This window comes from Melampsora larici-populina (assembly GCF_000204055.1).
Source record: "Melampsora larici-populina 98AG31 unplaced genomic scaffold MELLAscaffold_1, whole genome shotgun sequence".
NCBI classification, from domain to species: Eukaryota; Fungi; Basidiomycota; class Pucciniomycetes; order Pucciniales; family Melampsoraceae; genus Melampsora; species Melampsora laricis-populina.
Genome location: NW_006768765.1, coordinates 1,658,658 through 1,675,939, shown reverse-complemented (window position 1 = coordinate 1,675,939; position 17,282 = coordinate 1,658,658). Strand labels below are relative to the sequence as shown.

The 17,282-nt window shown below is 35.0% G+C and overlaps 7 protein-coding genes across 7 annotated transcripts in view; 5 read left to right on the top strand and 2 right to left on the bottom strand.

The window, feature by feature from the left end:
• Window positions 1–462, bottom strand: part of MELLADRAFT_101173 (uncharacterized protein) — a gene marked incomplete at both ends in the record, with an annotated part of 1,248 nt that extends 786 nt beyond the window's left edge. Inside the window, one exon of the mRNA XM_007403563.1 lies at window positions 393–462. Coding sequence (XP_007403625.1) covers window positions 393–462 — 70 coding nt within the window. The remainder of the gene's footprint in view (window positions 1–392) is intronic.
• A 796-nt stretch (window positions 463–1,258) lies between these two features.
• On the top strand, window positions 1,259–1,994 carry MELLADRAFT_86916 (uncharacterized protein; the record flags this gene model as incomplete). Its single annotated transcript, XM_007403978.1, has 5 exons — window positions 1,259–1,394; window positions 1,459–1,518; window positions 1,603–1,704; window positions 1,776–1,841; window positions 1,921–1,994. The coding sequence occupies 5 exons, from the start codon at window positions 1,259–1,261 to the stop codon at window positions 1,992–1,994; spliced, it is 438 nt and encodes a 145-aa protein (XP_007404040.1).
• Window positions 1,995–3,048: 1,054 nt separating this feature from the next.
• On the top strand, window positions 3,049–3,609 carry MELLADRAFT_101171 (uncharacterized protein; the record flags this gene model as incomplete). Its single annotated transcript, XM_007403979.1, has 1 exon — window positions 3,049–3,609. One exon carries the CDS (start codon window positions 3,049–3,051, stop codon window positions 3,607–3,609), a length of 561 nt encoding a protein of 186 aa, XP_007404041.1.
• A 989-nt stretch (window positions 3,610–4,598) lies between these two features.
• Window positions 4,599–6,407, top strand: MELLADRAFT_86915 (uncharacterized protein; the record flags this gene model as incomplete). The annotated part of the gene is made up of 8 exons (XM_007403980.1): window positions 4,599–4,650; window positions 4,728–5,093; window positions 5,167–5,312; window positions 5,387–5,482; window positions 5,583–5,638; window positions 5,827–6,093; window positions 6,155–6,299; window positions 6,390–6,407. The coding sequence occupies 8 exons, from the start codon at window positions 4,599–4,601 to the stop codon at window positions 6,405–6,407; spliced, it is 1,146 nt and encodes a 381-aa protein (XP_007404042.1).
• A 356-nt stretch (window positions 6,408–6,763) lies between these two features.
• On the top strand, window positions 6,764–10,370 carry MELLADRAFT_86914 (uncharacterized protein; the record flags this gene model as incomplete). Its single annotated transcript, XM_007403981.1, has 9 exons — window positions 6,764–7,618; window positions 7,715–8,173; window positions 8,258–8,494; window positions 8,595–8,892; window positions 8,973–9,244; window positions 9,337–9,623; window positions 9,708–9,829; window positions 9,909–10,266; window positions 10,340–10,370. 9 exons carry the CDS (start codon window positions 6,764–6,766, stop codon window positions 10,368–10,370), a joined length of 2,919 nt encoding a protein of 972 aa, XP_007404043.1.
• Window positions 10,371–12,120: 1,750 nt separating this feature from the next.
• On the top strand, window positions 12,121–14,129 carry MELLADRAFT_70452 (uncharacterized protein; the record flags this gene model as incomplete). Its single annotated transcript, XM_007403982.1, has 2 exons — window positions 12,121–12,791; window positions 12,860–14,129. The coding sequence occupies 2 exons, from the start codon at window positions 12,564–12,566 to the stop codon at window positions 13,703–13,705; spliced, it is 1,074 nt and encodes a 357-aa protein (XP_007404044.1).
• Window positions 14,130–14,416: 287 nt separating this feature from the next.
• MELLADRAFT_114871 (uncharacterized protein) lies at window positions 14,417–16,037 on the bottom strand (the record flags this gene model as incomplete). Its single annotated transcript, XM_007403562.1, has 2 exons — window positions 14,417–15,630; window positions 15,699–16,037. 2 exons carry the CDS (start codon window positions 15,843–15,845, stop codon window positions 14,797–14,799), a joined length of 981 nt encoding a protein of 326 aa, XP_007403624.1.
• Window positions 16,038–17,282: the final 1,245 nt, after the last annotated feature.

Genomic DNA, 17,282 nt, shown 5'->3' with positions numbered 1-17,282 from the left:
TTTAGAGTTCACTGAAGCGGCTCAAATGTGATTTATATAGGACATCAATGGGTACCAATGGATGGTTGCCTACTTGGCCGGGTTCCTGGCACGAGTAGTCAACAATGCGCGAGTTACGGTGTTGCAGCCCCTGGTGTATACGGTGAGCCTTCCTTTTCTCTTTTACTATTGAAAGTTGAGATCTACTTACAAATAAGTTTTATGATTTTATCTCCAATCATAGGATGCAGGAACTCGGGGGGCAGAGTTTATGAATGCCCTTATACATCCTCGAATGTTCCCTTCCTCAGTAAGCAATCTATATCCTTCATTAGCTTTAAATCATGTATTAATTACCAAACCTGTGTGCCTTCTTTTTATGTACTCTAAAGCGTGTAAAGCCTGTGTCCCACCTGTCCCACCAAAGCCTGAGCCTCCAACATCGGGTGGTGGTACGGGAGTCCCCATTGATGGACCAATCATGTCTGGTGGACGATAGTCATACCAATTTAGCCTGAACCTGTATATTGACAACCTGGTAGATCTCTCCTAGAGAATGGACAAGCATCTTTTCATGTTTCGATTTATGTTTTGGTGACTTTTTCCTTCCGCATCCAAGGTTGTGCTTTCATTACTTTGAATGAAAATAAAAACCAGAGAAAGAATCCTCCTTGATATTTGATCATTTGTGCCTATCGTGTGGACCTCATCAGCACCCAAATAAAGCGAGTGAGGTCTCATTTGACAACGAAGAGAATGGTGTAGAAGACCACTTTTTTCAACTTGTCCTTTTGGTTCAACATACCTGAGTCGGTTCGGACTTCCTGTTTTCAAGACTTCTCTTTTCACATTTTCACTCATACTCAATCGTTTCTCGTAACAATCTTGATCATACTATTCGTGAATGCCTTGGGGACAGATAGAAGCACCCGCATACGCTATCCGCGATCAGCACATAGTCAAAGATACAACTTGGGTCGCAAGGTGTCGCGAGGTGGTGACCTGCACCATTCACCTCGAATGTGGCTCAACTTCTCTGCCGAGCAGTTTGTATGTGTACATACCGGCTCAACTTGAGATGCAGCGTGGGCAGGTGTTTCCAAGAATGAGACTCCGCCCAATCTCTTACGCTTCAGTGCCACAGTGAGCTGCCCCACGGCCGTCTCCAAGGCTCTACACTCTGAATTTCGTATTTAAGCTCTAGCACAGTTAACCTCGAGTCCAGTTCCAATCCCAAATCCTTTCAAACTCTTTTTAGATTTCAAGCTCACATTTCTTCATGTCTACCTTCCAATATCCTCAAAAGCTTGTTGTTCTACTAATTGCTATATGTATGACACAACCTTCTTTCATTCAGCCAAAGACAGTTGAATGTATAAACGCATATAGTCCTCAATCGCCTCCAACAGAGTCGGGTAAGTGTATTCCTTCACACTTCTTTCAAATATGAAACCTAAATCTTTCTTTACTTTCCAAAAGCTTGCAACGACAAGGATAACGCGCGATGGAATTGCACAACGATCAGCTGCGGAAGAGACGGTAAACTGCTACCTTCCTGACATTCAGATTTTTGGAGCGACTGCTCCTAAGCTCTTGTTCCTCATATTGTTCTGAAATATATAGGTCATCAATGGGTACGAATGGATGGCTGCACATTCCGAGATATCCCTGGCGTGAGTAGTCAACAATGTGCGAGTTACGATCTTGGAGGTCCTGGTCACTACGGTGAGTCAACCTTTTGTCTTCTGCTATCGAGTGTTAGGATCTACTTGATAAGTTTTATCTTGACTTCATAGGATGCACGAACTCGGGGGGTAATCACTATGACTGCCCTTATAATTCCACAAATGTCCCCTACATCAGTCAGTATCCTTTATTTTTCATCATATTCGTCATATATTGTTTGCTCACTCGGTAAACCTTTCTTGTCATCCTCAACAGCATGTACAAATTGCACCGTGCCAATCGATAGTGGTATTGGTGGTAGTAACCAGGGTCCGATATCCACTCCATAGAAGATATTCTATTTCATTCATCTTGAAATTCTGTGCATATTGGCAAACTGGGTTTTCAATGCTAAAGAAAAGTAAAAAAATTGTTCGTGTATAATATATTTGATTGGGCCCAGTCTCTACTTTTTTGTGAGTCTGGCTTCCTAGGCGATATCACGTTGCTCAAAGACCGGTTGAGTCATCTGAAGAAGCATCCATTAAAATTGTCCTATCTGATATCGGCCTTTCAACGCTGGATTCTGGAGAGCGTGATTTTCAACTTCCGTGCCATTCTGAACCTTGGCAAGAAACGTTTCCTCCGGTTTTTCACACACATTTTATTTATTTTTCCCAATGCATCGCGATTTCCGGTCTCCCTGCCCCCAAAAAATCGCGTTATGTTCCCTGGTGCTCGTCGACATCCTACAATTTTACTCGCGTGCTTTTAGATAATGAATCGTGGGCCTGCCACACTCTGGTACTCTCATCTCTGCACCGCTAACACGCTCATACGACTTCTATACCGCATCTACAAAAGATGAACCAGTTAGATGCTTTGTTGGGCTTTCCAGTTAACGGAGACAATCGCCTATCAACAGGAGTGATATTTATTTCTCTGCAGAGCTTTAAAATTACCAGTTAAAACACAAATTCTAGAAGCTCGAAATGATGGATTGAGATTTGTAGAGGAAGCAGATCAGATATAAATGCCTAACATTTCACTTTGATAGTCGAGTGTCCTGAATATCTTGAATGAAGTCAGCATTGTCTTCAATGCCAAACAATCTTGAAATTGTACAAAGTCGAGCTTTTCATCGAAAGGGATACACCGCGTAATGTGAGAGAGATATCAGCACTTGAGTATAGGGCTGAATTCTAGGTGCTGAGAAGGCATCCGTATTTTGATATAAAAACTACGCAAAGGACGTCTCTTCCTGTCCCCTCACACTCAATCCTCATCAACTTTCATAATAAAACCAATCCTCTTGAGCTCAAAAAATCATAATCAGCCCTTGATCTTTACATTCAATTCTTTAACAATTTAATCTTCACGCTGTTCACTCTTCTAAACTCGACAATGACCACCACTACCATGTCTCACTCGGACCTATTGAACAAAATTCAATCCATTCAAATCGAACTTGACGGGAGACCTACCGAGGGCGTCCAAGAACGACTATTAACTTCTACCCTCCTCAACATCTGTGATGCAGAGGCTTCTATGTTAGACATTGAAAGACGTGATACATGGGACGAGAGCGATACTGAAGTTTGGCGTACCTCAGCAGAAAGCAGAGCCAGTGATCTTCAAACCCTCCGACCGATTTTCCTCGAATTCAATCTAAACCTTCCACCAGTTGTATATCTCCCTGACCGAGGATCTACTCGATGGTTCAGTCTCTATATTTATGTAAGTCTTCTAACCGAATCTTCTCATCTTATTCAAAATTTATTTGAATCAGAAGAAGAATCAAGAGATTGTCCAATTTGTTTTGATGGTTTTAATCATGGTCAAAGGTATATTCGACTTCCTTGTTATTCTTCTCATTTGATTCATGAAAAATGTTTAACTATGTTAGCGGGACATACACTTCTTTTCTTATGTCCCATTTGTCGTCGTGCTCCTTACCTTTCTTAGAATGATTTTTTTCTAGTCCTTATTCATATCTTATAAAATTGTTTTCTATCATATTGAACAGGGTATGTGCGATCCTTATCAAGAAAAAAATAATGATATCTGTTATAATATTTAAATTCTGAAATGCTTCCGAAGCGCTAATTTTATTAATGATAGAGATACAAATGAGCCTCCGTAAGGAATACCTGAGAGTGTGAGTCAGATTTTATTTCTCATCTTGGTAAGTTGTGACATTGGTATCTAGAAGGTTAGTAGTACCAAGAATCAGCTATGCACCTAGTCTGAGTCATTCTACCTCAACTTATCAAATAATTTTTCAATAAGAATGTGTTTTTGAGTGGTTTCATTTAAATCCCCAACCGCACCCTCCTTTCAAAACTTGAGAACCAAGACCTTACTCGTATTGTCAAGTGTGTATGAAAAGTATGATGTATATACTTCCAGCCTAGAAATGCAATACAAACCCCAGACTTCTCATGTTCTGAATCTGCACATTGGCAAAAAGCAACTGAATTCTCATGCCAAGTTTTAGCATCCTACCATGCAAGAAAATTTAAATCCTTTATTCAAGATTCATGAGAAACACGCTAAATCATAATACTATGTACATCCTATTTTCGCAAAGTTCTTTGATCAAGTGATTTGGTTGAAACTTGAAAGGTTGAGCTTGGGTCTAGAGGACTTTTGGGTATTTAATTTAAGTGGAATTTGATCATAACCTATTCCTTTGTTAATCATTGAAGATAAGTCTGAGCATTCCCTTTGAGTTATATTTTGTTCAGTTTGATCAGCCTTTGTGGAGTGATTGATGATTGAGAAATTGAAAGGGGAATGAAAGTCACGTGACATGGCTCGGTACATTTGAGACACGGTGTAGATGTATTTTTTTGATTTCACTTTGGTCGATCAATTTCAATTCAAAGACTACATTCAAAAAACTATTCAGATAAAGAACGAAAGAAAGAAAGAAACAGTCAGACAGACAAATCATGGCAAAACAGAAAACAGCAAGGAATCCAACTTCAAGTTTACAATCAAATCGTGAGTTTTCGATTTCTCATTTTCATCATTAACAGAATCTATCCAAAAGAAAAACTAATGATAACTTTCTTTTCAAGCTGATTCGCCAAATCAAAACCAATCAAGTCCAAGAAGACGTTCATCGCGAGTCAAAAAACCAATTCAAATTCAACCAGTATCAAATCCAGATTCAGATGAAGAAGAAGAAGAAAACATACCTTCTTCACCTTCATCAGATCATCATCGAAAGAAATCGAAAAAAGTCATCGGATCTAAAAAACCAGTTCGAACGCGTAAAACTCCAATTAAGAAACCTAAAGCCAAATCAACGACTAATCAAAACCCAAAACGAAATCAAGCTCAAGAAAATGATCATGATCTTGATGAAGGTGTTAGGAGTGATAGAGAGTTAGGAAACCATGTAAAATCTGATTATATCATTTCACAAGATAATGACCTCTTTAGTTAGTCTTTGTCCTTTTTTTAGCTCATTCTCTTGAAAATCTATTAAACATTGTTTTAAAACCATTCAATCAGATTCGATCCAGAAAGGTAGCTCGGCTATCGAACCTACTTTGGAAGATTGGATCGAGATGTATAAAGGTAAAGATTCAAATGAAACCGATTCAAACGAAGAAGCTCGAGCGGAAGCAATCGCGCTTATGATTAATTGTATTCTAAGAGTTAGTCAATTTTTGCCCTCAATAAGCTTACCCTGATTATTAAAGTTAAACATTTGTCTTTTTGGGTGAAATAGTGTTGTGGTTGTAATAATAGTATTGATAAAGATGAAGCCTTAGATCTAGATGCAGTTCCTGAAAGATTAGATGATATTCAAGAAGAATTCAAAAAGGTTAGTAAGACACCAAATTCTTTAAAGCTCTCATTTCCCTGATGATTTGAAAAGAAAAAACTTTTCTAACATCTGTCAAACCGAATCTGATGAACAAAAGTACGCGTTTTTTTATCTTACGAACCAATCACAACACGCCTTATCCGATCAAACTAGGTACCTAATCATGCGTATCCTCTCATTAACTCAAAAATCAATAAATCATTAAAACTTAAACTTACCACGAAAAAAAACTTTGAAAAGAATTTAATCAATTTCTTTAAAACTTTAATCAATTTATCACATCAAAATTTAATTTTATATCAAACCGATTTAATGAATTCATTACAAACTTATTTAGTTAGTATGACCACTTCTTCTTTAAGATCTATTAGACATACTTCTACTTTTGTTTGTTTGTTTGGTTTGATGAGTTCATTTATTGATATTTTGATTCAAGTGAGTATTGAATTCAATCAATTAAATAAAAAAGTCACCGATCTTAAAAGTAAAAGTCATAATAATAATCGATCTACAAGTGATGAAAGATTAAATGAATGGGAAAAGAGGAAAAGTTTAGTTGGTGATCAGAAAGAGAGTCTTGAGAATCATATTAATGATTTCTTTGATGGGTTAGTTAGGTTTCTGTTGCAGAAGAAGAAGAAAGAGGCTGATAAGTTGATTCTCTTATAGGGTTTTTGTTCATCGATATCGAGATTCAGATCCCAAGATCCGAATCGAATGCGTTCAAGCTCTAGGGCAGTGGATGAATCAACTTCCTGACCATTTCTTGGGTGGTCATTATTTACGATATTTGGGTTGGGTCTTGACTGATACTGTAAGGATCTTTCATATCCTTCTATCCTATCATTCTGTTTTCTTTGATTCTGAAACCTGTTTTTTTGTGTTTTGGATCAGAACAAAGAAGCTAGATTCGAAGCCATGAAAGCTTTAAAAAATTTATACTCAAAAGAAGATAATCTTGGACCAATGCAACATTTCACTACCCGATTTAAATCAAGATTTTTAGAGATTGCAATAGGAGAACCTGAAATCAATACAAGATGTTTAGCAATTGAAATCTTAACAATTGTAGATTCACATGGAGGAGTTTTAGAAAGTTTACAGAGAAATCAATTAATGAAATTAATTTTTGATCAAGAAAATCGAGTCAGGAAATCGATTAGTAAATTTTTCAAAAACTTTTTAAATGAAGTTTATGATTCTAAACGAATTAAAATCGGAACTAATAGTTTAAGATACCCAAAAAAATCAAAAGCAAGTAATGATGTTGGTAGTAGTATGGAAAGTGATCAGGTTGAAAAAGGTTTGAAATTGAAATGTTTGGCTTCTCTGTTAATTAAATTTGGAAAAGATGGGAATATTTCGGTTAAAGAACGTAAAGATCGAGAAGATGATTTAAGTTCAAATAATCAAACCGAACCCGAAGAAGACGAAGAGGAAGAAGAAGCTACAGATGATGAAGGGAGGAACGAAGGGATGATGGGTATTGGATCGTTATCGGAATTCCCTGAAAAGAGTAGGATCGCATTAGCGATTGAAAGTTTATGGGATGAAATAGAAGTTATACGTGATTGGCAATCAATGTCGGATTATTTGTTATTAGACCATTCTACTGTTATAACAAACACAACCAAGAATGGTAGAACTTCAAAATCAAACAAAAATCGACGTGGATCATTGATGAGGACTGATGAAGAAGAGGAAGATGAAGAAGAATTTGAATCAGTTGAAGAAGGATGTAAATTAACGGAAAATGAAGAAAACGTTTTACTTGAAATCTTTCTAGTTACTCTAAGTCAATCGACTGAATTACTTACAGAAGAAGAAAGTTCGATTAAAAAAGACAAATTGAAAAAGAAAAAACGAAAATTGAAACAAAAACAAAAACAAAAAGAAGGAATCACCACTGAAGAAGATGAAGAAGAAGAAGAAGAAAGTGAAGGAGATGATGTAGAAATTGATGGAATCGAATTAATTGAAAATTCTAATAAGATTGAAATTAGTAAAGTGATGATCCAAGTTTTACCCAAGTTTTATATTAAATATTGTCATGATCCCATCAAATTGTTTGAGATTTTAAGAATACCTAAACTTTTATCTTTAGGACTTTATCTTGAACTTCGAATGGTATCTGTAAGTATGAAACTTTTTTTTTACCTTTGATCTTCTGATTTCCTTTTCGTCTTTTCATTGATAGATCTTTTGTTTGTGTGTTTTGTTTTTTCTTAGGCATATGAAAACCTTTGGGATATTTTGATTAATGAATATCTTAAACAAAACGTTCAAAGAACAATCAGTATAATCTCATCTACCATAAATCATTTATTAAATTATTCTAAATCATTATCACATATCAATCAGAAAAAAATCGAAACTTTAAATAAATCATTATTTAAGAATTTAATTAATTTAGCTTTTAAAGAAGATGATGGAGATAGAATGATCGATTTAGAAACTTGTGGTTTCGAACTTGATGAAATCGATCGGTTTTATTTTGCATTGATTAAGGTTTTTTATTTTTTTAGAACTAGAGACCTTTCTGGTTTTTTACTTGGTATCAATAATGATGAAGAAGATGATGACGGTGATCAAATGTTGGTAGATGGGTATGTTAAGAAACAGGTCGTTGTTGATATTATCTTCGGGTTAGCTAATCGTGGTCGATTAAATTATCCAGAAGAAACAAAGGTAAAGTTTACCATTCACTTTCATCTGAAACTCTTTTTTCTCTTTACGATCATCAAAAGGCTTATTGATTTTCTTGCGAACTAGATGGTAGAAGTAGCTATTGAAATTTTACAATTAAATTTCATGTGGAGTTGTGCAAATTCAAGTAGAATGATCAATGAAGGTTTAGGAATCGAAGAAGAAACTGAGAAAAAGAAAAAAGAAGTTGAACTGAAAGGATTGGTTGATAAGGTTTCAAACTTTAGAGATAGGTTTTTGGATTTGATGAAGGAATTTGCTATTGATCCTGAATGTATTGCTTGTGATAATATTAAGAGAGCAGTTGAGTTTTTGAATATCATCTTTTCTTTTCGTGTCTTGATTAAGCACTGATTGCTTGATCGTTTTTATCCTTACTGATCTTGGTGATTCTTATTCATAGGCTTTTATTCACATGTTAAATATTTATTTGATTTCTTATGGTACTTCAATGCCGGATCAATTAAGGATTGATTGCGATCAACAAACTCAATTTCGTTGTGCTGGATTCATTGCAGCTGAGATTGAAAGGTTTGGGAATGAAATGAAGGAGAAAGAATACGAAAAACGAAGGATGAGAATCGATTTAGATGGAGAAGAGGAAGAAGAGGAAGAGGAAGAGGAAGTGAATGTAGGTGGGAAAAAAGGTAAAGGTAAGGAAAAAGAAAAGAAATTGTCTCAATTAGCTCGTCAAAGAATGTGTAAGTGATTTTTTTTGTGGGGGGAGAATTTGAATTTCAAAGATTTTAAACTGATCTTATTTTTATATATATATATATAGATCGAACCACAAGTTTTAAAGAAATCAAAAATCAAGAAGAATTCGAATTGTTAATCACGACTTTTACTAAATCGATATGTTGTGGTATCATTGAATTTGAACATTCGAATTTAATTTTATCAAACTTTAATCGATTTGGTGATGTATTTGATTTAAGTATTGAGATTTTAATGGGATCTTTAAAAGGATTTTGTTTTGGAAATGAAAAAGAAATTCAATTTGAAAGGAAAAAAGAAGGCTTGGCTAAAACTGTTTCAGAAAGTTTGAAAGAGGTAAGTAGTTTTTGCTTTTGGAATTTAAGTTTGGTTTTTGTAAAAATTTGTTAATGATGATCATTTTTGTCTTCAAAAAAAATAATCAAAAGTCATTTAAACTTTTTTTAAATGAAGAAATCGATTCTGAAGAACAATTTTTAAAAGTTTGCAAATTATTGGGTTCTACAATTGTGATTAGAGGAGCCAGATTAAGTATTAAATCGATTTTAAATTCGAAATCTTATATAACTTTACATCAAGAATTAATTGAATGGGTTTTCAACAAAATTATTGAATTTCAAAAAAATGATCTGAATGAATTAGATAAGATTGCAATCTTTTTTAAAGGTTTGGTTTCACTTCTTATTGGTATGGATGGTAGATCTGCATTAAAAATGTAAGTGATTTTTTTTTTCAGGAGGGTTTTCGTTCTCAAATTTAATTTTGGATTGATGGTTTTGAATTTTACTTTTTCCGATAGTAAATCTTTGATTGATCTTTCTGTGGAAAAGGATCGAATTGAAATTCCGGCTACTTCTAAATCTTGGGATCCTTATCGTACTTATATCAAACGATTGATTTCAATCATGGCCAAAGATCCAAGTGAGTAATACTTGACCTGTTTTGAATTCCGATTTTGTTTTTGGAAATGACTCTGATATGGATGTGGGTAATTCATTAGGTATTAAACGTGCGGCGAAACTTACGTTGAACCGGAAAGCGGATAAGAATGGGACTGAGGCTATCGAAGAGGAAGATGAGCCTGTTGGGGTTAATGAAGAGGCGATGAACGTTGGGCCTGGCGCAGAGCAAGAAGGAGGCGGGGAAGGAGCACAAGAGAGACTGCAATCAGAAATTCAAGATGGGTCTGAAGAAGGCTCGGATGCTCATCCAGACATCGGCACTAAGAAGACTTCCGGACCTTCAGCGATTGCAAAAGGAAAAGCAAGGGCAGTGTCTGATGATATTCCTTCAGATGAAGAAGAAGTGGAAGAAGAAGAAGAGCCTATACAATTGGAACATCAAAGTCAAGGTAAAAGGTCAGAGGCAGCTAAGAAAGTGACGAGTCAAAGTGAAAAACAAACGATGAAATCATCAAAAGGATCTACTCAGAAAGCAAAAGGAAGAACGAATGAGATTTTAGAAAGTGAATCGTCTAATGGAGGAATGACCACGAATCATGAAGAAAATTTAAGAAGTAGAAGTAGAAGTAGTCAACTTGAATGTGTTTTGATTCCAAATCATTCACCTTTAAATTCTAATTCAATCAATCTTGCTTCTTCTACTACTTCTAAACAAAATCAATCAAAACGTGGATCTTCACTGGTTTCGGTTCTGATACCTCATTCTAAGAGGAAAAGGATTGATAAGAATGTTGAGGAAGAAGGAAATGAAGGTAGTGAAGGTAGTAAAAAACGGAGGGTTGGGAATGGGAATGGGAAAGCGAAAGCGAAAGGAAAAGAGGTTCAAAGAAGTGATGATCAAGAAGAAGAAGAAGATGATGAAGATGATGATAATAGATCTGAAATCAGTCTAGCTGAAATTAAACGTAGAGCTCGTAGAGCAGTAAAGAAATGAAAACACATACATATATATATAAGCTTTGTGTTTTATCTTTTTTTGGATTAATCTTTCTTTATATTGATTTCTTTTTTGGTTAGAAAATTGAAAAAAAATGTCTTGGTTTTACGTTTTTTCTTTTGTAATTTATTTATCTGTCTTTGATGTGTTGGAATAAGTAGTCTATTCTTATACAGTATATATATATATCTTTATATATTTAAAGTCTTTAATGGTCAATTTTCTTTTTTCTTTGTATGTTTTATTGATTATTATTTTAAAAAGGAAAAAAGAAAGTTTGATTTTTTTTTTGGTTTTATTGAGAAATTCATATGCTTGGTTTTTGGTTGATTTTTCTTTAAAAAATAAAGATTAGGTCCTTCTGCCTTGTGTCGAGCTTTAAAAGAGACCTAGACAAGTTTAGAGTGAAGTTCAAGTTTATCTGAGATTCTTTGCCAACAAGTTGATTCTTCCTGCTAATGCATATGTACTGCCTCCACGATTTTTTCAGATCTTGGAATCCAAGGATGTCTTGAATTTTTTTATAAATTGTGGCAAATTCTATGTAGGCCTTGAAGGAGTCGTTCCGAGGAATTATCCAGTGCCGCGCCTCGGAATGATACTTCCGAGGTAAAGGCAACTTCAGGCGGCAGGCCTCTTCAGGTAGCATTCAAACTCGATGAGCTTCAACCAACCAAGACTCGACAAGTTTACATATGTTTAATAAACCGAACTCTTCCCCTCACATGAGTGAGTATCGAGTATCATCTACCACTCATGAAGAGTTTCATGACGCGTGGGGTTTGAGCAAGTGAGGTATGTATTGAGAATAAGAGGCTCGCATTGGCCAAAGGAAATTAAACAACCAAGAGAATGAGAATCTTCATTCACAGTCACAGATCTTTCACATCGCATCACATTTAGGTTTTACTCAGACCAATGAATTCATCTCGCAGGCTAGAATCTAGAATTGTAGTGGTGACTGTGAGTCGTGAGTCGTGAGTGTGACGAGCTTCGATAGCCGCAAGTTTGTAAGTTCGTAAGGCTCAAGTGAGAATTTTAAGGAATCAAATGATAAGCAAATTCCTTTGATCAGCTACTGCGATGATCACGCGATGGCCTTACTGTACTCCGAACTACAATCTATAAATTATTCTTCTTTCAACCATAAATGAGACTTTAATGTATCCAATCTTCCTTGATGGTTTTAATTCATTCTTCACAGTCCGCCCGTTTACTATGGTGTTTGAGAGTATGGACCCCTCAAAACGGGGTCCATCTAGAGATCATGTTGTATGAATTAGACTGATTTGATTTTTCTCTCAATTGTCTGAAGAGCTTCTATGGTGATGAGATTTACACATGATTATGTTATCATGGAATGGAAATTCTCATCTCTCAATCTTGGTGAGAAAGTCGCTCGAAGTGTATCACATTAATTCTCCTCTTAGTGATGGTCCATACAAACACTTCACCTAATCAATTCTCACAGGTTTAAGTAGTGTATGAGGAAAGTTAGTATATAAGATAACTTCATTCGATCATTCACTCATTCCCTCCTTCTCTGCTTCACACTATACCTTAACCTCTCAAATTCACGCTAGCGATTGTTTTAAGAGCTCATTCATATCTAAGTCTTTGCTTCATATCCCCCTTTAACGCTTCTTCAACCGTCTTTTGATTATCGAATTGGTAATCTATATATCTGAAATCCTCATCATCTCTCACGATAGCTTCAGCCCAGAAATCATTGTTCAAAATAGTTGTCTATTGAGTCATGGCTCTACCTCGCTTCTGTCCTAGTAAAAATTCACGATCAAGCTTAAAGGATACGACTGGTTCAATAAACCTTTTAGAGAACACTCCGATCTCTTTACCTCGACTCTGTTCAAGTAAAAATTCACAATCAAGTTTTAAAGAATTGACTGGTTCAATAGATCTTTCAGAAAAAACTTCGATTTACTCTTCAATTGGTTCGGTTGCTTCTAGACGACACAAACCTAAAGTTAGTATTATCTATTAGAATTCAAAGAATATAAGTATACTGATGAGATTTTGATGGTATTATTTTAGCATCTTAAAGTGACTGTTCCTGAATTAGAAAATCATCAATCGATTGTATCTGCTGGAATTGAAAAGATTCCACTTACTGCATTTAGATTACAATTTGAAAGATTAAAGAAATCATCACAATCTTCATTATCGATTTCGAATTTCTTACGTAACAAATCATCAAAAGTAGAAAAAAGAAAAACAGTTGATTGTAATCATTCTTCATCAAATCTGATTTCAAGTTCTACAATCTCTAGACCTAAAACTTCAATCGATAGTCAATTTCCTACTATTCATCATCCTAATTTGCTTCATGAACTTTATAGTATGCCAATTCAAGATGATCATCAAACAACAACAAAAACAAGTTATCTTTTTGGTTTTACTGAAAGCCGTCGTGGTTCGATATCTGATGGATTAGGTTTAATGAGTAAAACAAAAGTCGAATTAAATAAAGGAATCTCTCATCAACGTACTGAAACTGAAAGCTCATCATCAATCATCAAACGAAAGACATTTGATAGGAAATCATCAACTAAACATAAGTTTAGAGCTCAATCTTATTCAAGTTTTTCTTTTCTTGAACCTCCTAAACCAAGAGGAGCTGATGATTCATTATCACTAGACGTCTTGGAAATCACTCTACAAGCTTCTTTGAATCAATTCTCATCAATTTCATCTCAAGATCTTCAAATTAATTCTTCTTCTACTTCTTCTACTTCTCAAGACCCTATACTTGATAATCAAATTGAAGACTACAATGATGATGATGATGATGATCGGTCTTCATTTTGTACTGTTTCTGATCGTCATTCTCTTGAATACGAAGAAGCTTTTCATTTTCCAAAATGGCCAAAGGAATCCTAATAGAAAATCCGTTTTTCTAAATCACTTTGAACATCTTTCTTCTTACATTCTTTTTTTTTTCATCCTTTTTTTTTGGGGGAGGGTTTCCTTTTTTTTTCTAGTTTATAACTTGATTGAATTTATTTACTTTTCTTACCTTTTTTATCATGATCATCTTTTGTTTGTATATCATATATGAATTAATGATGTAAATTATCTTATACGAAACTTGATGATTGATTGTTTGATGATTCTTTTGTGTTGTTTTATTGAATTCAATGAGTGATGAATGATATCTGTGATATGTGTTTATTTTTTTTGAAAATCATTTGATTGTAATTCTTGAAATGTTTTAGTATTATCAATTTAAAGAACTTCATTCGTTTTTTTATTTAAACATTTGTTTGAGATTAGTCTTTTTGTTAATGGATCTGACTTTCAGAGTCTGTCTGATCAGCGGTCAAGTTTTAGCTCAAGATTATCATCAATTTCTTGAGAGATGTTAAGGGGATTACATTCCAGACTTTTTCTTGAAGAAAAGTTTGATCAGGTCAAGCCAAAGTCTTACCACTCAAAACTTACATAGAACTTTGAAGATATAGACTGCGATCCAAAGACTCTCGAATTCAAAAACCTTTACACTCGCTATGTAGATAAAAACGGATCGGTAAGATTGTGGCAAGAGTTCAAAGTCTGTTGATCTCTAAAAAGAGAATCCATCAAGGGAAAACGTAAAAGAAACTCAAAGTGATGGCTATCTTGATGATATATAAAAGACGTTTCAAATCCATTCATGGTTCTTGTAGAGAAGATCATTCCAACTAAGAATAGAACTTTGAAGACATCCTTGATATGTATGTACAGCATTGAAAGAGTGTCAAATTAGATTCTTTTACACTTGATCTTTGAAAATCTATGGGTAGAATCGTAATAATAATCTTATATTTATCAATTTCTAAAGACAAGTCCTCAAGGAGAAAGAAAGTGAAAGTAATGAACATTTTGAAAATATGTAGAAAGAAAAAGTTTAATATGTTAATCAAAATGAAATGCGAATAGTTAAATGAACATGTAAATAATTTAAAATCGTTTGAAAGAAATTATTCTCATTATTAAAGGTGAGTTGGCCATTGTGGTAAAATAACTTTCTCTTTAAGTTCATATTGATATTGTTCAGTAGTGACTTTATAGAGAGAAAATCCTTCTTCTTCTTCTTCTTCATCGCTATCCTCTTGTGTATTGTTATTGATTTCTAGAACTAAAGGTTCAGAGATTTCGTTTCTTGGAGGGTTTATGCTACTAGACCGTTTTGAATGAGTTTGAAAAGCTTGAAATGAATTGACTTTCAAGTAAGATTGTGTAGGAACTTCAAAAGATGAAGATGTTGTAGTTGTTTGATTTTTGGATTCAGTTTTTCTGGTTAATTCTTTATGTTCTGATTCTTCTCTTTGTCTTTTGATTTGAGTAACAGAGATTTCAAATAATCTTAAATCTTCATCTAATTCTAATGTTTCTTTTGCTTTTGCTTTTTGTTCTATAAATTCCTTTTGATCGAATTTCATTAAACCTTTCTTATAAGTAAGTTTTGGTGTTTCATCACTTTGATCTTCTTTATTTATATTTGTATTTCTGTTAACTTGATTTGATTGAGGAACAGTTGAGTGTGTTTTACTTGAGGTTTGATGAAAAGATGAACGATCTGTAGGTTTTTTGGAAGGTGGATTCTTGTGTTGAAAGTCTTGTAAAACTTTTTTCACTTTAGATGTTGATCTACTTAAGAGTTTAGGTAATGGTAATTGATTTGACTTTGGTTTGTGGTTATCAAAGTTTTCAGGATAAGTTTCAAAGGTTTTGAATCCAGATGGAATAGTTGGAGATGAAATTGGAGAAGGAATGTAGTATTGAGATTCGTTTGAAGTTTTTTGACCGATTTGTGGTGTAAGATGCTATAAAGAAAGAAAGGTGTAAGTTCGGTTTTGATTCTGTAATTGAGAAATTCTTTCATCACTCTTACACCAGCAATCTGATTTAATTTCTGAGATCCATAGCTGTAGAGTCGTAGTAAGGCTGGGTTATTTGATCTTTGTGATGAAGTGTTGGAACCTGTTAAGCTCATGTCTGAGACTGAGTTACGGTTTGAAGAACGTATAGAAGGCATCATGTAGGAAAAGATTGATGATCGATAATAACAGGAAGATGGATGAAGCTCAAAACTGAAAATTGAATATTCCTAGAATATATGTAGATTCTTGTCTAAAGCCTTCATGAAAGTTTGAACAAACGACAAAAAGAGATTACCAACTCGGTTGAACTTGAAGTTGAACTAACCGTACTTCCTGGGACATCGAAAACGGGAATGGTATGAGGGTGATGTAACGGGAAGACGAGAGTTCTCAAATCCTCCCTCATCACGCCTATACGTCATCATAAGAGGTTAATTTTCCAAGTCAAATGAATGACGATACATCATTAAGAAACAGTATACCGAACAGTTTTGTCGGAAAATGTTTACGGAATGGATATCATGTCAATTTGGCTGAGGAGTCCACGACTCGTTCCCCGCGGACGCGGCCGTGCAGAGAGGGCTTTTGTTAAGCTAAACGACGCGTCCATGCTCTGTTCAAAAAAGCTGTTGATTGGACAAACTTCAATAACAAACCTAGCGATCAAGTTCAGTAATCAGATTCTTCAAAGGAGTGATTATGTGTGCAAATTGACATGAAAGTGCGGTGTGCACAAGTTTTACAAAACTTTAGAAAATATCATCTGATGCACGTATTTTTTGCACACATAATCACCCCAACAACATTAAGGGGTTTCAAGTTGAAATTTTTTATACGTTTTCCTAAAAATTCGACCAAGTTTTATACAACTCCATAAAATTTTAAACTTGCCCGTTTATAAAAATTGAGCATGTTGGATAATCACGGTTGTAAAAAGAAACATGACCGATTTGATACCCGAGCTTTTTATAACTCAGGCTTGTAATGGTATAGTGCTTGTTGACCAAGCCAATCACCTCCAATCCATACCCACCCGATCTTTCTAAAGTTCTCAAAAACCAATCAAAAGTAAATTTTCAAATGGTTCGAACGTCAGAAAGGAAAAACACTCTCAGAACTGTCGAAGAGCTTCTTCAAATAGCCCAAGAAGATGAAGATGATCAAATGATTGAAGAAGAGATGCTTGGTGAACATATTATCCCAACATTTGGAGACATACTCTTTGATGATGATGACGAGATGGCTTTCTTGACCGATCTCCTGTTCAATGAGGTGGACGATACTGAGGATCTCTTGGAAATCCTAGAAAACCTTCGTTATCATGACGCGCGGTGGAAGATGCCATTCGAAATGGACTTCAGCCTCAATGACTTACTTCGTGATCGAGAAGTAGAGTTTCGACAATCAATGAGGACTTCTCATGCTGGCTTCTACGCCATTCTGGAAGTCATACAAGGACACGAAATCTTCATGTCGACTAGTCGAAACCCACAGTCACCAGTCATCATCCAACTTGCTCTCACTCTTGAGCGTCTTGGAAGCAACGGCAATGGCTGTTCTGTACGTCGCCTGGGGAGAGATTACAAGAGGTCAAT